Here is a 15,368-nt window from a genome sequence, read left to right on the forward strand (position 1 = left end):
TCCATACAGAACCCGTACATACTGTACGTACTGTATATTCCTTTTTTACTGGTTTGTTTAAGGGTTCAATTGTTGTATGAGGTATGAACTAATTGTGGCACATTTCATATTTGTGGAAGTCAGTGTAATTCATTGGCAGGTCCAAGAAAATCATGCAAATCAATGTGTGTGTGTGTGTGTGTGTGTGTGTGTGTGTCTCTTACAACTGGGACGTCTCGGTCCATTATGGCTCTGAGGATTTCCATCCACTGAGTCATCACTGTGTTGTTGATCAGCTGGAGAGGCAGCGAGTACTGCAGGACAACGATAAGCATCATCATCATCATCATCATCATCATCATCACTTCCGTAGTACATTTTCTTATAGGTTTCATATTTATTAATATGAGTTATCTGCAGGCTATTTCTAATGTCCCAGATGAAGGCAACGAGCTGATTTCTGAATCCTGCGGTCAGACGCACCTGTACGAGAGCGTGGAAGATCTTGAGGATCTGTTTCTGGATGAGGACAGAGAAGATGGTGGCGTCGGCCAGCAGCTGGCTGATGAGCTGCTGAACCTTGGGCATGAAGATCTGCATGGCTGCCAGCAACGGCTCCCTCTCATCTGCCTTCCTGTACCTGAAGCACAACACAAACCCATAATGCCGGGCTAGAAATGGAATATCACAAAAACACACCCCTTCTCAACTACATACCAAGTTTGACAATCAGGCAGAAATAAAAAAATACCACAGTATCTCAGACGTAGTAATAGTTTACACTGGCTCACATGCAAAACACTCAGGAGTTGTTTTTGTGCAATTCTGCAATGGTATTTATGCAGGTAAATGTGACCGGTCCTCCTAATTACAAGGATGTTTGGACGTGGAGATTGAGGCTTGATTTGTACTAACCGATAGTGGTTTTTCAAAGCCGATACCGATGCTGATTATTAGTAGTAAATAAAACTAATATATCCAATATTTGGAACTGATATGCATTTACAGAGAAAATGAAAATATTTAAGTCAAAATTAAGATTTTGGAATGTTTTTAAAACTAACTAAACTAACTTAACTTTATCGCTTATCAGGCAAATAAAACGCTGATACAGATAATCGGCAAAAAACAGGCCCATAATCGGCCAGGGCTGATAATTGGTCTATCCCTAATTTGACTCAGGGTTAGCTTCCTTAAATTGATTGTGTGTGGAAAATAACAGTGGAAGCCTAGCAACCAGTCTGAACACTTTTTGTGGAAACATGCAGGGATTTAAATACTGAGTCACTCACTCGTATGTTTTGACCAGCTGGTAGAGAGCCAGCAGGCTGCCATACCAGCTGCCGCTGTTCTGAGACTGCAGGTACATGCCAATCTTGTCCACTATGGCGGTCCAGCGGCCGGGGAAGTCATGCTTGATGATGGCTCGCAGACACATGGTCAGCTGGGCGCTACGGACAGTACAAAAACATATAGAGTCATTTATTGTATCAGTCGGTAAGCAAGGTTATTCATTCAGTGTCTGCATACTAGCGATGGAACGGTTCAAGAATAAAATCTGAACAGTATGGTCCGCTAGTCACGGTACGGGGCATGCACTGTATGTATGGTCTGGTTCATTTTAAAGCTATAGTGATAGTTTCTGTCACCCCCATGAGGAAATCTAGGGAATGACAACAAAACTGTCGGCGTGTCCACATGCTACAAGTGTGATTACGTGACCGCGCACCCCCGTCACCCCTCCCTCCACCCAGTTGCTAGTAGCCAAGGAGGACACGGAGGATTAAAAAAACATGACAGACTCTTATGTTGTGCTTTTACGGACACATCATGCCAGTGTGTCTGCTGACAGACAAGGAGGAGAGAGTGAGGTAGGACAGAGTAACTCCTTCTTACCGCAGCGTTTAAAGAGCCTATCCATGCAGACTCAGACAGGACAATCCCATCCAGAACTAAAGCATTGGGCAGGTTATAGCGACAGATATGCAGTCGTGGAGGACACAGGGTTTCTGTATTTGATTAAAGTAACATTACTTGAGCCACTCACTAGAATATCTGCAAACACAGTGAACCCCTAACTGTTTTTTTAACTTTTGCTTGCAGAGGAACATGGAAATAGAATGAACAGAGCATTGGTGTTTCAAAGTGTACACTGTGTGTTTGGGTTATGTTGCACTAAATGTGTTTAATTCTTCTTCTTTTTTTAATAACAGTGGCCATTTCCCTTCTGAACAAAACAATCTAGCCATATTCCTTTCATTGTATTTCAAATACTGCACTTTAATTTAAGTGGGAAATCTAATATTTTAAGAACTGACATGTTATGGGCTACTGTTGTTTAAATAAGTCCGTGCTGGTTGAGCTTATGCTTCATGGCCTTGGTCTATGATGTGGCCATTTTTTTAGATAATTTTTTTTTTAGGACTTTAATTGACAGGACAGCTGAAGACGTGAAAGAGGAGAGAGAGGGGGGAGCCAACTGAGCTATCTGGGCGCCCATGATTTGGCCATTTTTTATATAAAAATAAAAAAGTAGCATTTTTTGAGTGCACTAATTAGAAAACCTATTCTTTTGATACAGATTTGACAATGAATACGTGTTTATGTTCCTTATGTTCATAGCCTGAATTTTGTTAAAGGAACACGCCGACTTATTGGGAATTTAGCTTATTCACCGTAACCCCCAGAGTAAGACAAGTCCATACATACCCTTCTCATCTCCGTGCGTGCTGTAATGCTGTCTGACGGCTCCAGCATTAGCTTAGCCCAGCACAGATCCTGCAGGTAACTGGTTCCAACTAGCCTACTGCTCCCAATTGTGACAAAAGTAACAAAATAACGCCAACGTGTTCCTATTTCCATGTTGTGATTTGTAGAGTCACAGCGTGTACAAAAAACAATGTAACATGAGACACAGCCGTCTTCTAACAGTAAACAAACCGGGAACTATATTCTCAGACAGGCTTGCTGTGAGCATATCACTCCGCCCAAGTACTATATTCTTCCGTCTGAGAATATAGTTCCTGGTTTGTTTACAGTTAGAAGACGGCTGTGTCTCATTTTTGTACACGCTGTGACTCTATAAATCACAACATGTAAATAGGAACATGTTGGTGTTATTTTGTCACTTATTGGGAGCAGTAGGATTACTGGAACCATTCACCTGCAGGATCTGTGCTGGCCTGATGCTGCTGGAGCCGTCAGACAGCATTACAGCACGCACGGAGATGAGAAGGGTATGTATGGACTTGTCTAACTCTGGGGGTTACAGTGAATAAGCTAAATTCACAATAAGTCGGCGTGTTCCTTTAAGGCAAATAAATGAAGAGCACGTTGCTAATGGCAATGCCCCCCCCCTCTGTACCAAATATGTACCACACTGAACCGAAAAACGTGATATGATCCGAACCTACTGCATGTCCAATTGTGGCCTCCATAAAATACATAGGAAAGCTGAAAAACTGTCAAGTGTCCTTAACATTTTAAAACATGTAGGTGTAAAAAACAGGGACAGTAAAAAAAAAAAAAAAAAAAAAAAAGAGTTGTAGAAATTAAGAGACGGAGACAGATTTGTGTGTGTGTGTGTGTGTGTGTGTGTGTGTGTGTGTGTGTGTGTGTGTGTGTGTGTGTGTGTGTGTGTGTGTGTGTGTGTGTGTACCGTATGGACTCTGGACAGCGGATGATGCCTTCCACTATGTGGTCTCTGATCTGCTGCCGGTCATTCTCGTGGATGTTGAAGGGAAAGACCACCTCCCCCAGAGACGGCTCCCTGTCCTGCCAGTACTGACTCACCATGTTCTTCAAGTAGATGGCCGCTACACACAGGGAGTCCCATACAGACAGCATGTTGAACTTTATCTAGCCAGTTGATCTTCAATCACAGAAACTGGATTCAGAAGATAATTCTGGTGATATTTTATATTTCGTCAACATGCTCCATTACACACACACACACACACACACACACACACACACACACACACACACACACACACACACACACACACACACACACACACACACACACACACACACACACACGGCTATGTGTCCCCCTAGGGGTACTTTGGAGGACTGCAGGGGGTACGTGATATTTTTTGCTAAATGTTTTTCAGTTACAAGGCTCTAGTTACTAGTCTTTTTTTTTCACCAAATTTGTCGCTTTTTTTCAAAGTTTTTGAAGTTTGTCACCTTTTTTTGAAGGTTTTGTCGCTTGTTTTGACCTATTCTTGCCTTTCTTCCTTACCTTTTTCTACTTTTTTCAAAGTTTTCAAGTTTGTTGCTTTTTGGAATTTTTTGTCACTTTTGTCACCTTAGTGTTGCCTTCCTTACGGTCTTTTTTTCTCTAAGTTTTTATTGCTTTTTTTTAAGTTTGTGTCTCTCTTTTCTATTTTCAACCTATTCTTGCCTTACTTCCTTCTTTCTCCAAGTTTTTTCGTCTTTTTTCATCAGCATTTAAATGTTTTCCAGGTACAAGGCTGTTGTTTAGTAAATCTATCGCTGTATTTATATCTTTATATAGACTTTTTTTTTTTTTCTACCAAAAATTCTTTGTGCTGGTTAGGGGGTACATGGCTTAAAAAAAACTGTTCAAAGGGGGAACATTATTGAAAAAAGCACTAGAGCAATCCGCTGCTGAAAGTAATCTCCAATAATAGTGTTTAGGAAATCACTGAGCCTTTTTTTTTTTTTTTTTTTTTTTTACAAGCCACTATATTTGTTTCATTCATTTAAAGAGTCCCATCTTTAGTAGGAACCCATGGGTTTGGAGCTGAGAGCGTCAGACAGAGTAGGGAAGTCAGAAATGATAGAAAGTTGGACCAAGATATTGGTGGTTTTGGCGTTTTATTGGGATTTGTTGACATTAACAACAATACAGAATAACACCAGACGCATGCTTAAATGAGGCGACAGCAAATGTATCGACGATATTGGATCTCTGAGGATTGGATCGATACATCGAACCAGAAGGATGCATCTTTACACCCGTACATTATATCAACAAAAAAAAAACTGCCCGCAGTGAGATGCAAAGCAACGTTTGAGAGTCCTACCTGCCTGACGAACGGGGAACTCCACCTGCTCCGACACGATGATCTGAAGCAGCGTCGGAGCGAAGTTGATGATCTTGTACGACTGAAACACACAGCAGACTCCGCGTCAAACAACCAGCAGAGGACAGAGGGACAGTTTTTTTTTTAACTAATTTGGTTCGGATTAAAAGTCATTAAACCTATTCCATTTTCCATTTGTGTGTGCATGATGCGACAAAAATACAAATTTCAATAGATTACCTTGTGTGCACAACATAGTAAGCTGTGTTGAGGACCTAAAGAGTTACAACATGTAAAACATCAGTCACACGGCTTTTTTTATTATTATAATAAATTCATTCATGTAAATGTCATATCAGAGAACCTGCTGTCTAGACACCAGAATAATCACAATTATATCATTTTTTGCAATATATTGTACATCTTTCTCCACTAAGGTGAGGTCTTTCCCAGTGAGAGCACTTTCAGACAATAACTGAATCTGTGGTATTTTTATGAACAACAACAACTAGGCCTACTCGATTATAAAAAATTGTTGGCAACAAATTTTGATCCTCAATTAGTTGGGTCTACGTAAGTAGTGTCTCTCAGAGTTAGATCTCATTTCAGCTAATTAGCATTAGCTAAATCTGCCAGATTTGTGTCCCTTTTGATTAATTCTGAAGCAAACATAAATACATTCCCTCTCCGTTATATGATGGATCACTGTTGCGGTTATTTCTGTCCATTAATTTAACCTTTACGTTTTTTAGCATTAGCTGACACGAGGTCAGAGTGATACTTGAGTATAACGTAATTTAACGCTATGGACTTTTTGGTTTTTTCAGTGCAAACTGATCTCATGAAGTGGCGTATATATCATTTTGGCATGTTATAAAAATGCATAATCGCTTTTTAGCGTGTTTATCAATGCCGTTTGGCCGCCATTAACTTACATTACCTTGCGATTGCGTGTGAATTTACGCTGTAGCGAGTAGTATGAAAGGGCGAAAATCTGCGTGGGGGGGTGGAAGGGTCAAACACAGGACTTTCACCCAGGAGACTGGGGATCGTGTCCCACGTGTCACGTTTCCTAAACCTAACCGCTGCTTTCTTCTTTTCCTAAACCCAACCGTCCCATTCTTCTTTTCCTAAACCCAATGCAACGTCCCGTTCTGGCGTAAACATACACGCGGATAGCTCCAAATGCAACGTCCTGTTCTTCTGCCTTTACATACACGTGGATAGCTCATAAAAACGTACAGATAACACGCGCCACTTGGCTTTAGAAAGTGCTATGCCAGGCAGACACACAGCATGCTGCTCAGAGCAGCACAGTCCACGGCTCTTCTGCCGACAGCACGGGGTCTCTGTCCCTCTACTCAGCCGACACAGCCACTAAGCTTAATGCAATTGATACGCGATGACGTCACTCACAAATATGCAAATGAGCGTGTGACGTCATCTAACGACTTTTGGAGCTAGTGCTAGCTACTTTAATTGGAAAAGAGTTGGCAACACTGCGGGGACCGCTGAGGACTTGTGTCGAGAGTTGGTCGATCAGTCAGAAAACAAACAAAAAAAGAATCAAAATTGGCATCCCTAGTTGTCGAAGTTGGTACCAGCACTGGTAAGAGGATCTTATAACATTTTTTCCAAAGTAAAACTATTAGAAGTAAAACTATTAATAGTGGGCTAAAACTATTACCGCACAGTAAAAGTCATTAAAATGTTTACTTAAAGTGAAAGAGAGGCATTATATCAGCACAATGTACTTACTAACGTCTGTTCAAGGTGGAGCTTTCAACTCTAATATAATGCTGGATAGTTTAATGAATAGTAATTGCATCATATTTTTAATTGTGATATTTTATGAGTAAAATCTGAATTGGCAATGTAACCAGTAACATTTCTCTGTCAGGTAAATGTAGTAGAAGAAGAAAGAGGTCGCCATTTAAAATTGTGGAGACCAAGAGAGGAACGTGTCTGTACACACTGCCACCAGGACCTCCAAACAGAATTGCATTTCTTATGTACTTGTCCCAAACATGAAGACTTAAGAACCAAATATTTTTCAATAATTTGAAAAATGCATACCAGGCTTCACTACCTACACTGAGGACAAAAAGCTTCCTTTTTTATTAGGGGAAGATAAAAGCATGGCATGGCTAGCAGATAAATATGTCTTCTCCTGCCACAATACAAGGCAAAATAAGTAAAGAATTGTATAGATTATCATTATTCTTCTTCTTTTGTGTGTTTTTTTCTCTTTTTTTGTAAATATTGTTTCAACATACCCTTTGAGAAACATTCACAGAATTTGTTAATTATCTGCAATGATATAATTATCCTGTTAACTTGTATTATTATATCAGATGTATTTACTCCTTGTTGTTTATATGTATGTTTGTTCTTATGCTTTGGCAACTCAGATTATTGATTTTGTCATGGCAATAAAGCAAACTGAAATTGAAAATTGTAGTAGTATAATGTTTTCGGGTACAATGGTGCTGGAGAAAGCTGCAAGAAGCAATACCACAGGCCACGCAATGGGGCCGTAGCAAACAGGCCCGATGTGAACCTAATCTCTAACCTCTCATTTGAAAGGGAGATTAAGTTTGGATTGTTTACAGATGTCAAATTTACAGAACCATATTGCTGCCATGCCAGAAAAACAAATCAATTAGGTAATCAATCGCGATATCACTCCGTGCGATTACATAAGCGCAATAATTGTGCGATTTAGGCTAAGGAAACAAAAAGGTGTGGGGTGTGCGTGACACTCTAGTCTCTGTGTACACTGCAGTCTCCACGTTGTAACACCCTTCACTCTACCAACAGTATTAAGAACAGATGTCAATGTCAATTTTATTACACGGAAACCCAAAGCGCTTTACAATTAGAACAAAGCATGAGAAATAGAAATACACACACACACACACACACACACACACACACACACACACACACACACACACACACACACACACACACACACACACACACACACACACACACACACACACACACACACACACACACACACACACACACGCCTGAGAAAATAAGGTTTTGAATGTGGACACAGTTGTGATGGACCTCAGGTCATCAGGCAGCTTGTTCCAGAGACCACAGTAACTGAAGGCCCCCTCACCTGACTTAGATCTAATTCTTTGTACAGAGGAGAAGGCCTCTGCCTGATGGGGTTGTGATCAGTGAGCAAGTCAGAGATGTACTGAGGAGATAAGCCATTCAGTGCTTTACAGACTATAAGCAGGATTTTGAAAGTTATTCTGTATTGTACCGGGAGCCAATGAAGTGATAGGAGTACCTGAGTAATGTGTTCAAATGTACATGTAGGTTACAGCTGATGGTGACTACATCATATCTGTTTCCAGCAAAACAGAGCAAATGCAGAAAATGCAGAAAATCCATATTACTTCTTTACAAATGAAATAAATATCAGACTGACTTACTTCTGATATGCATTCTTTTTAGAAAACAATTAGTTTTTAGAAATGTCTCATGATATATTGTCTCTCTCTAGAAGTGTATTATTCAACTTTTGTTTTTGTTGAAGAAATGAAAATCGCAATACAAATCAAATCGGCACCCATGTATCATGAAAGAATCGAAACAAAAGCATATCAGCCCAAATAGATAAATAGATAGATAGTCTGGATACATAATTCAGCAGCCGAGCTCTATTAAAGTGTTTGTGTGAACTCCAGTGTTGACGTGAGAAAGTTTGGATAGCCACCATAGCTCCTGATGGGTCGTGATGGCTGTCAGACCTGACTCCTATTGTTCGTCGACGCAGCTGCCTGTGTGTGTGTGTGTGTGTGTGTGTGTGTGTGTGTGTGTGTGTGTGTGTGTGTGTGTGTGTGTGTGTGTGTGTGAACAACAACAGTCTGTGTGTGTGGAGAACTACAATCTGTGCTGGGGAACAGTTATCCCAGGCCTGATATAAAGCCCCTTAAAGCAGGGTTAAAGAATCACCAGGCTACAGCCGAGCTCAATCACCAAAACTCGGCCTTCCATCCTCCAAACGCTGGCATCATGTCCCTGCCAACACGGTCCGCTCTCTAATGCAATGTCCCTCCGAAAAAACTAAACAAAAACCAACCGACCACTTTAGCTCACGCACCTGATTGAGTTCATTCTCCGCCGCTATCCTCAAATTAGGGTCGATAGTCCCCTTCAGAGCCTGGATTATGCGGTTAGGATCCATATGTGTTCAATTCCACGGTTCCTTCTGTGTTTTTAGTATCACATACATGTAGCTTACCTTTCTGCCTTATATTTAAGCTAGCGTCAAGCATTCACCGTGGCCCAAACAGGGTCAAACCTCCGAGTTATATATACAAGTCCCGGTCACTGCACATTCAAAATAAATGGCTCATCAGCGGAAGACTCAAAATGTCTTCTTAACAGCCGTGGTGCGTTTATTCTGAAGGCAGAATCGCTTTTCTTTCTGTAGAACTCTGGCTAGCTTGACAGAGAACGATGGCCCTGCCCCGTTTTACCGGCAACCAGTGGACGTAAACAGACTATTTACATTTACGGGCTTCCTCCTCTTCTCTGTCATGGTGGTACGTTGGGACCTGTGGTTGGGACTTTTGCTGCCACCCTGAGTGCTGGCGCTGTTGTTGCCAGAAACTAGCCAGGAATAAGTGTTTCTTTTTTTGGTGGGAGTGGGGGGTTAACGGGGAATGGAAACCAGTGTATAACGTGCATGATTGCCGCCACCTTCAGTTTTGGAGTGTGTTCCAGAGATTAGCTCATATCAGCTAATCCTGTTTCTATGAGGATTTTATGAATACAAAAAAAATCCACTGGTTGCTCCAGTTGACAGCTTTATTCATGTTTTCAGTAAGAAAAGACTTCTTTTTTTTATCTTCCTGCATCCTTGCCTTTCTTGTTCACTATTAGACTGATGATCTATGGCACAATGGCGTTATACTTGTGCCCCATTCCTGATCGAGCAATTGTATATTTTGAGCACAGAGAAATATATTTTGCAAGCACAAACATACATTACATTTTGATGATAAATCATAGGCTAAACAAGCAAAATATTATTCTGTTCTGACAAATAAACTGATAAAATAAAAAAATACATCCTGAAATAAATAAAATAGGCAATAAATAAATGTAAATGTACATACATAAATTGGATTATATAGCCTATAATATTTATTTATTTCAGGGACTTTAATTTCATAAGTAGCCTACACATTTTTTTTATTTCAGGGTACTTTATTTCAGGGTACCTTTTCAAAATTTCTTTCAAACATGTCTGTTTAGAGCAAGAAGTGTTGGTGCCATTAGCTTTCTCCAGAACCATTGTACCCCGAAATAACTTACAGAAGGCCCCCAAAGCAACCCAACTGTATATTACTGACTTACTGTGTAGGCCTACTATTACTTCAAAGGGAAACATTATACTACTACATTTACCTGAGAAATGTTGCTGGTTATGTTGCAGTTTCAGATTTGACTCACAAAATATCAGAATTAAAATGTATGATGCATTATTATTATTCATTAAAATATTCAGCTTTTTATTAGAGTTGAAAGCTCCACCTTGACTAGACATTAAATATATGTAATTGTGCTGCTATAATGCCTCTCTTTTCATTTAAAGTAAACATGTGAATGCAGGACCTGTACTGTGCTTTTACTAGTTTTACTTTTAACAGTTAATAGTTTTACTTTAGAAAGAAACGTTTTGAGTACTTCATCTACCACTGCCAATACCAACATTCCCAGTAAGAGAAATGGTGAAAAGTAAAGCCGAGGACTGTTTGCTTGGGGCCCCTAAATCACCAACTCCGCCCCTGAAAAACACACCCAGGTTACAGCTACTCAGGGTCAGAAACACACTTCAGCTTTGCCAACTCTTTTCCAATTAAAATACTAGCTCTATAGCTAGCACTAGCTCCAAAAGCCTTTAAAAGCCATCAGATGACATCATACACTCATTTTCATATTGGTCACATCATCATTTGCATTAAAGCTTGGTGACTGGGTCAGGTGATTGCCTGATGCCCCCAGTGCGAGAGGAGAGAGAGACCCCGTGCTGTAGAGCTAAACAATAAAAAATGGAAAATCCCATTATTTTCTGTATTAGGATTTAGATTATCAGCCATAATGTCTAAACCATACCAATACCATACCAAGGTAGACTGACCACGAGCTCAGAGGATGTGAAACAAAGGTTTCTACACTTGTAGAAGCTATAAGTTTTTATAAAATTAGTCTATATCCTTGACGTTCCACTTCCGGGATTGTTCCGTTGCCAACGGAAATTCCGCTGGATTTCACTAATTAACGATGGATATATGTTGCCTTGGGCTTCCTTTGTGTTCTAATTTCTAAACTCTGGTGGATTTGTGAGGACTATGGTTAACTGCTCCTCAGATCTCTGCAGGGTAAATCCAGACAGCTAGCTAGACTATCTGTCCAATCGGAGCTTTCTGTTGCACAACTAAAACTACTTTTGAACGTACACATGTTCCACCAAAAGAAGTTCCTTCCCGAGGCTATTTTGCAGAGGCACCATTACTCCGTCCGGTGCTTAGCACCCCCCAAGACGATTGTGATTGGTTTAAAGAAATGCCAATAAACCATAGCATGTTTTTCTCCCATCCAGGAATGCAGCGCTGTGGACACAAACAGGTAGAGATAGTTTATATACAAAGTCTTGTAACTTTGCCTTTTTTGTGCCGTTTTAAAATTGGCATTTTGCGTAAAATCAAATGTTTTCTGGTCACGATTCATCTCGTAGCTGTTTGGCTCAAACTTTCAGAGCCGTTAAAAAACTGTTGAGCTCGCTTTTGATGGCCTGAAGTTGCTAAATAGTTTTTGCTAGTTGCTTTTTACAAATAAAACTTGCTAAGAGGGTCTGAAAGTTATATGTCAAGAAAGTGTCCAAGTTGGCAACACTGAGTGGAATACTGTACACTCAGCGGAGCACTGTTTTGGTATTTAAATCAGCTCAAGGAAGGTTTTACAAATATGAAAACTCCATGGATTAAAATGGTTTTGTAGGCAAGGCAAGGCAAGGCAGCTTTATTTATATAGCACATTTCAGCAACAGGGCAATTCAAAGTGCTTTACATAAAACATTAAAGAGCAGTTAGAAAACAATTAAAAAAGCAATAATAAACAAATTAAAAACATTAAAAGACAAGAATAAAATTGATAGTGCAGTATAAGAATAAAAGTTACAGTGCAGTATAAGAAATTAAAGTTAATAAAATAGATTATTTAAAGCAAAGCAACATCAAAAAGATAGGTCTTTAGCTTAGATTTAAAAGAACTGAGAGTTGCAGCGGACCTACAGGTTTCTGGGAGTTTGTTCCAGATATGTGGAGCATAAAAACTGAATGCTGCTTCCCCCTGTTTAGTTCTGACTCTGGGGACAACAAGTAGACCTGTCCCAGACCACCTGAGAGGTCTGGGTGGGTCATAATGTAGTAGCAGATCAGAAATGTATTTTGGCCCTAAACCGTTTAGTGATTTATAAACCAGTAAAAGTATTTTTGAAATCAATTCTTTGAGGCACTGGAAGCCAGTGTAGAGACTTCAGTACTGGAGTGATGTGATCCACTTTCCTGGTTTTAGTGAGGACTCGAGCAGCAGCGTTCTGAATCAGCTGCAGCTGTCTGATTGATTTTTTAGGGAGACCTGTAAAGACACCGTTACAGTAGTCAAGTCTACTGAAGATAAAAGCATGGACAAGTTTTTCCAGATCCTGCTAAGACATAAGCCCTTTAACCCTTGATATATTTTTAAGGTGATAATAGGCTGATTTTTTAATTATGTTAATGTGGCTTTTAAAATTTAGGTCTGAGTCCATGACTACACCAAGATTTCTTGCTTTGTCTGTTGTTTTTAACATTGTCGTTTGAAGCTGAGCGCTGACTTTCAATCGTTCCTCTTTTGCTCCAAAAACAACCACCTCCGTTTTTTCTTCATTTAATTTAAGAAAGTTCTGGCACATCCTATCATTAATCTGTTCAATGCACATATTTAATTGTTGTATTGGGCTATAGTTCCCTGGCGATAAGGTTATGTAAATTTGTGTGTCATCCGCATAACTATGGTAACTTATTTTGTTGTTTTCCATAATCTGAGCCAATGGAAGCATGTAGATGTTGAACAGAAGAGGCCCCAGAACTGAGCCTTGGGGAACTCCGCACGTCATATTTGTATGCTCAGATGTATAATTACCTATAGACACAAAGTAGTCCCTATTCTTTAAATATGATTCAAACCACTTTATTACTGAGCCAGAAAGACCAACCCAGTTTTCCAATCGGTCAAGCAATATGTCATGGTCTACCGTATCAAATGCAGCACTGAGATCAAGTAATACTAAGACTGAAATTTTGCCACTATCTGTGTTTAAGTGGATGTCATTAAAGACCTTAACAAGAGCTGTCTCAGTGCTGTGGTGTGGTCGAAAACCTGACTGGAAGGCATCAAAACTGTTGTTTAGCAATAAGAAAAGGTTGAGTTGTTGAAAAACCACTTTTACTATGATTTTACTTAAAAATGGAAGGTTTGATATCGGCATATAGTTGCTCATTAGTGTCGTGTCTAGATTGTTCTTTTTTAGGAGTGGCTTGATGACTGCCGTTTTCAGGGCCTGTGGGAAGATACCTGAGAGCAGAGACGTGTTTACAATCTGTAGAAGATCAGAAGCCAAACAATTCGAAACATTTTTGAAAACACCTGTTGGTAGAATATCAAGGCAACAGGAGAACGTTTTCAGATGTTGTATAATGTCTTCCAGGTTTTTAAGGTTGATCGTATGAAATTGTGTCATGTTGGAATTTGTTTTGCGTGCACACTGTGACAACACATATCCTGTACTTGATATGGAAGCACTGACTGTTTGTCTAATTTTCTGAATTTTGTCTGTGAAGAAGGAGGCAAAGTCATTGCAAGCCTTGGTAGACAACAGTTCAGATGCTACTGGTACTGGAGGGTTGGTTAATCTATCAACAGTAGCAAACAAAGCACGTGAATTATTATTGTTTCTGGAAATAATAATTCGTCAGAGAAAAAGGACCGCCTTGCATTCCTTAGTTCCAGATTATAAATGCGAAGTCTCTCTTTATAAGTGTTATAATGGACCTGGAGATTAGATTTTCGCCAACTGCGTTCAGCTTTTCGACACTCTCTTTTTTCTGTTCTCACAACTATAAAATTTCTCCATGGAGATATTTCCTTACCAGAGACAGATTTGACCTTAGTGGGAGCAATAGCATCAATAACATTCGTAATTTTACAGTTGAAATTATCTACAAGCTCAGTGACTGAGGCCCCAGTGAGGGTGGGTGTAGAGGAGAAAAGCTGAATGAATGATTCACTGGTGTTTTCAGTGATATACCGTTTTCTGATTAACTTTGTTTGAACACTTTTGGGCAGAGAGATAGTGCCGTTAAAGAAAACACAGGAATGATCAGAGAAAGCAACATCAGTCACCACAACCTTGGAAATGTTCAGACCCTTGGAGATAATCAAGTCCAGAGTATGCCCCTTATTGTGCGTGGGCTGTGTCACATGCTGAGTCAGTCCATAGCTCTCAAAAACACAACATAACAGAAATACTTATAATCAACCCTATTTGTAGTTATACTAGTTATATAACAAACATGGTATAACGTTCATTTTCACCTCACTCACACGTCATATTAATCCACTGGGTAAGTGGACCATCTTTAAACGTCTTTCTTTATGTTGACAGCAGTATGTTCAGTTGCTTCAATAGAGATTTGATAGGTATAAATATAACTAAAAACCTAAGTATTTAAGTGATTTTGCTTCCCAATTTATTTTTTATTCTTTAAGTTTTTGATTTGGTGAACAGCTAAACATGAGATTTAGACTGTTGGATAGATTTAATTTGTACCTGGAATATAAACTGGGGAAAAAAAGAAGACAGATTATATCACCACGATAGCGTCACAACTGGGCAAGACGCAGTACGGAAACTTTACAGATTTGTAGTTAAGACAAGGGGGAAATGAGGCGCCATACGCCGGCCACAACAGGACGGGCCGCCATTCGCGGGACGCGATCCCCGGGCACACAACAGGGAAATGAAACGCCACAATAACGGGACGGTTGTGGTTAGGAAGAGAATAACCAACCTCCCTGCGCAGACTTTCACCTTATCGATACTACTGGCTACCGTCATCGTTCTGTGACCACGAAATATGCTTCCCATTGAAATACATTGCTTTAAAATTTGTAATCGCCACACGAAAAAAACGACATTTACGTGTCCTGTCCACAACTTAATAGATTCAATAACGTAACCATATCACGAACTGCCATGAG

At 39.9% G+C, this 15,368-nt stretch overlaps 1 protein-coding gene across 3 annotated transcripts in view; it reads right to left on the minus strand.

Moving 5' to 3' along the window:
• Window positions 1-9,564, minus strand: part of ipo8 (importin 8) — a 47,044-nt gene extending 37,480 nt beyond the window's left edge. For 2 of the 3 annotated variants that reach the window (XM_028570377.1, XM_028570376.1), the window contains exons 1-6: window positions 9,160-9,564; window positions 5,034-5,115; window positions 3,638-3,794; window positions 1,272-1,430; window positions 463-619; window positions 204-293 (exon numbers count right to left, since the gene is read on the minus strand). In XM_028570377.1, coding sequence (XP_028426178.1) covers window positions 204-293; window positions 463-619; window positions 1,272-1,430; window positions 3,638-3,794; window positions 5,034-5,115; window positions 9,160-9,243 — 729 coding nt within the window. In that variant the 5' untranslated portion in view covers window positions 9,244-9,564. Of the gene's footprint in view, window positions 1-203; window positions 294-462; window positions 620-1,271; window positions 1,431-1,875; window positions 1,951-3,637; window positions 3,795-5,033; window positions 5,116-9,159 lie in introns of those variants that run through there. The other variant, XM_028570378.1, reaches the window with a different exon arrangement.
• Window positions 9,565-15,368: the final 5,804 nt, after the last annotated feature.

The sequence above is a fragment of the Perca flavescens genome, chromosome 23 (genome assembly GCF_004354835.1).
Source record: "Perca flavescens isolate YP-PL-M2 chromosome 23, PFLA_1.0, whole genome shotgun sequence".
NCBI lineage: Eukaryota > Metazoa > Chordata > Actinopteri > Perciformes > Percidae > Perca > Perca flavescens.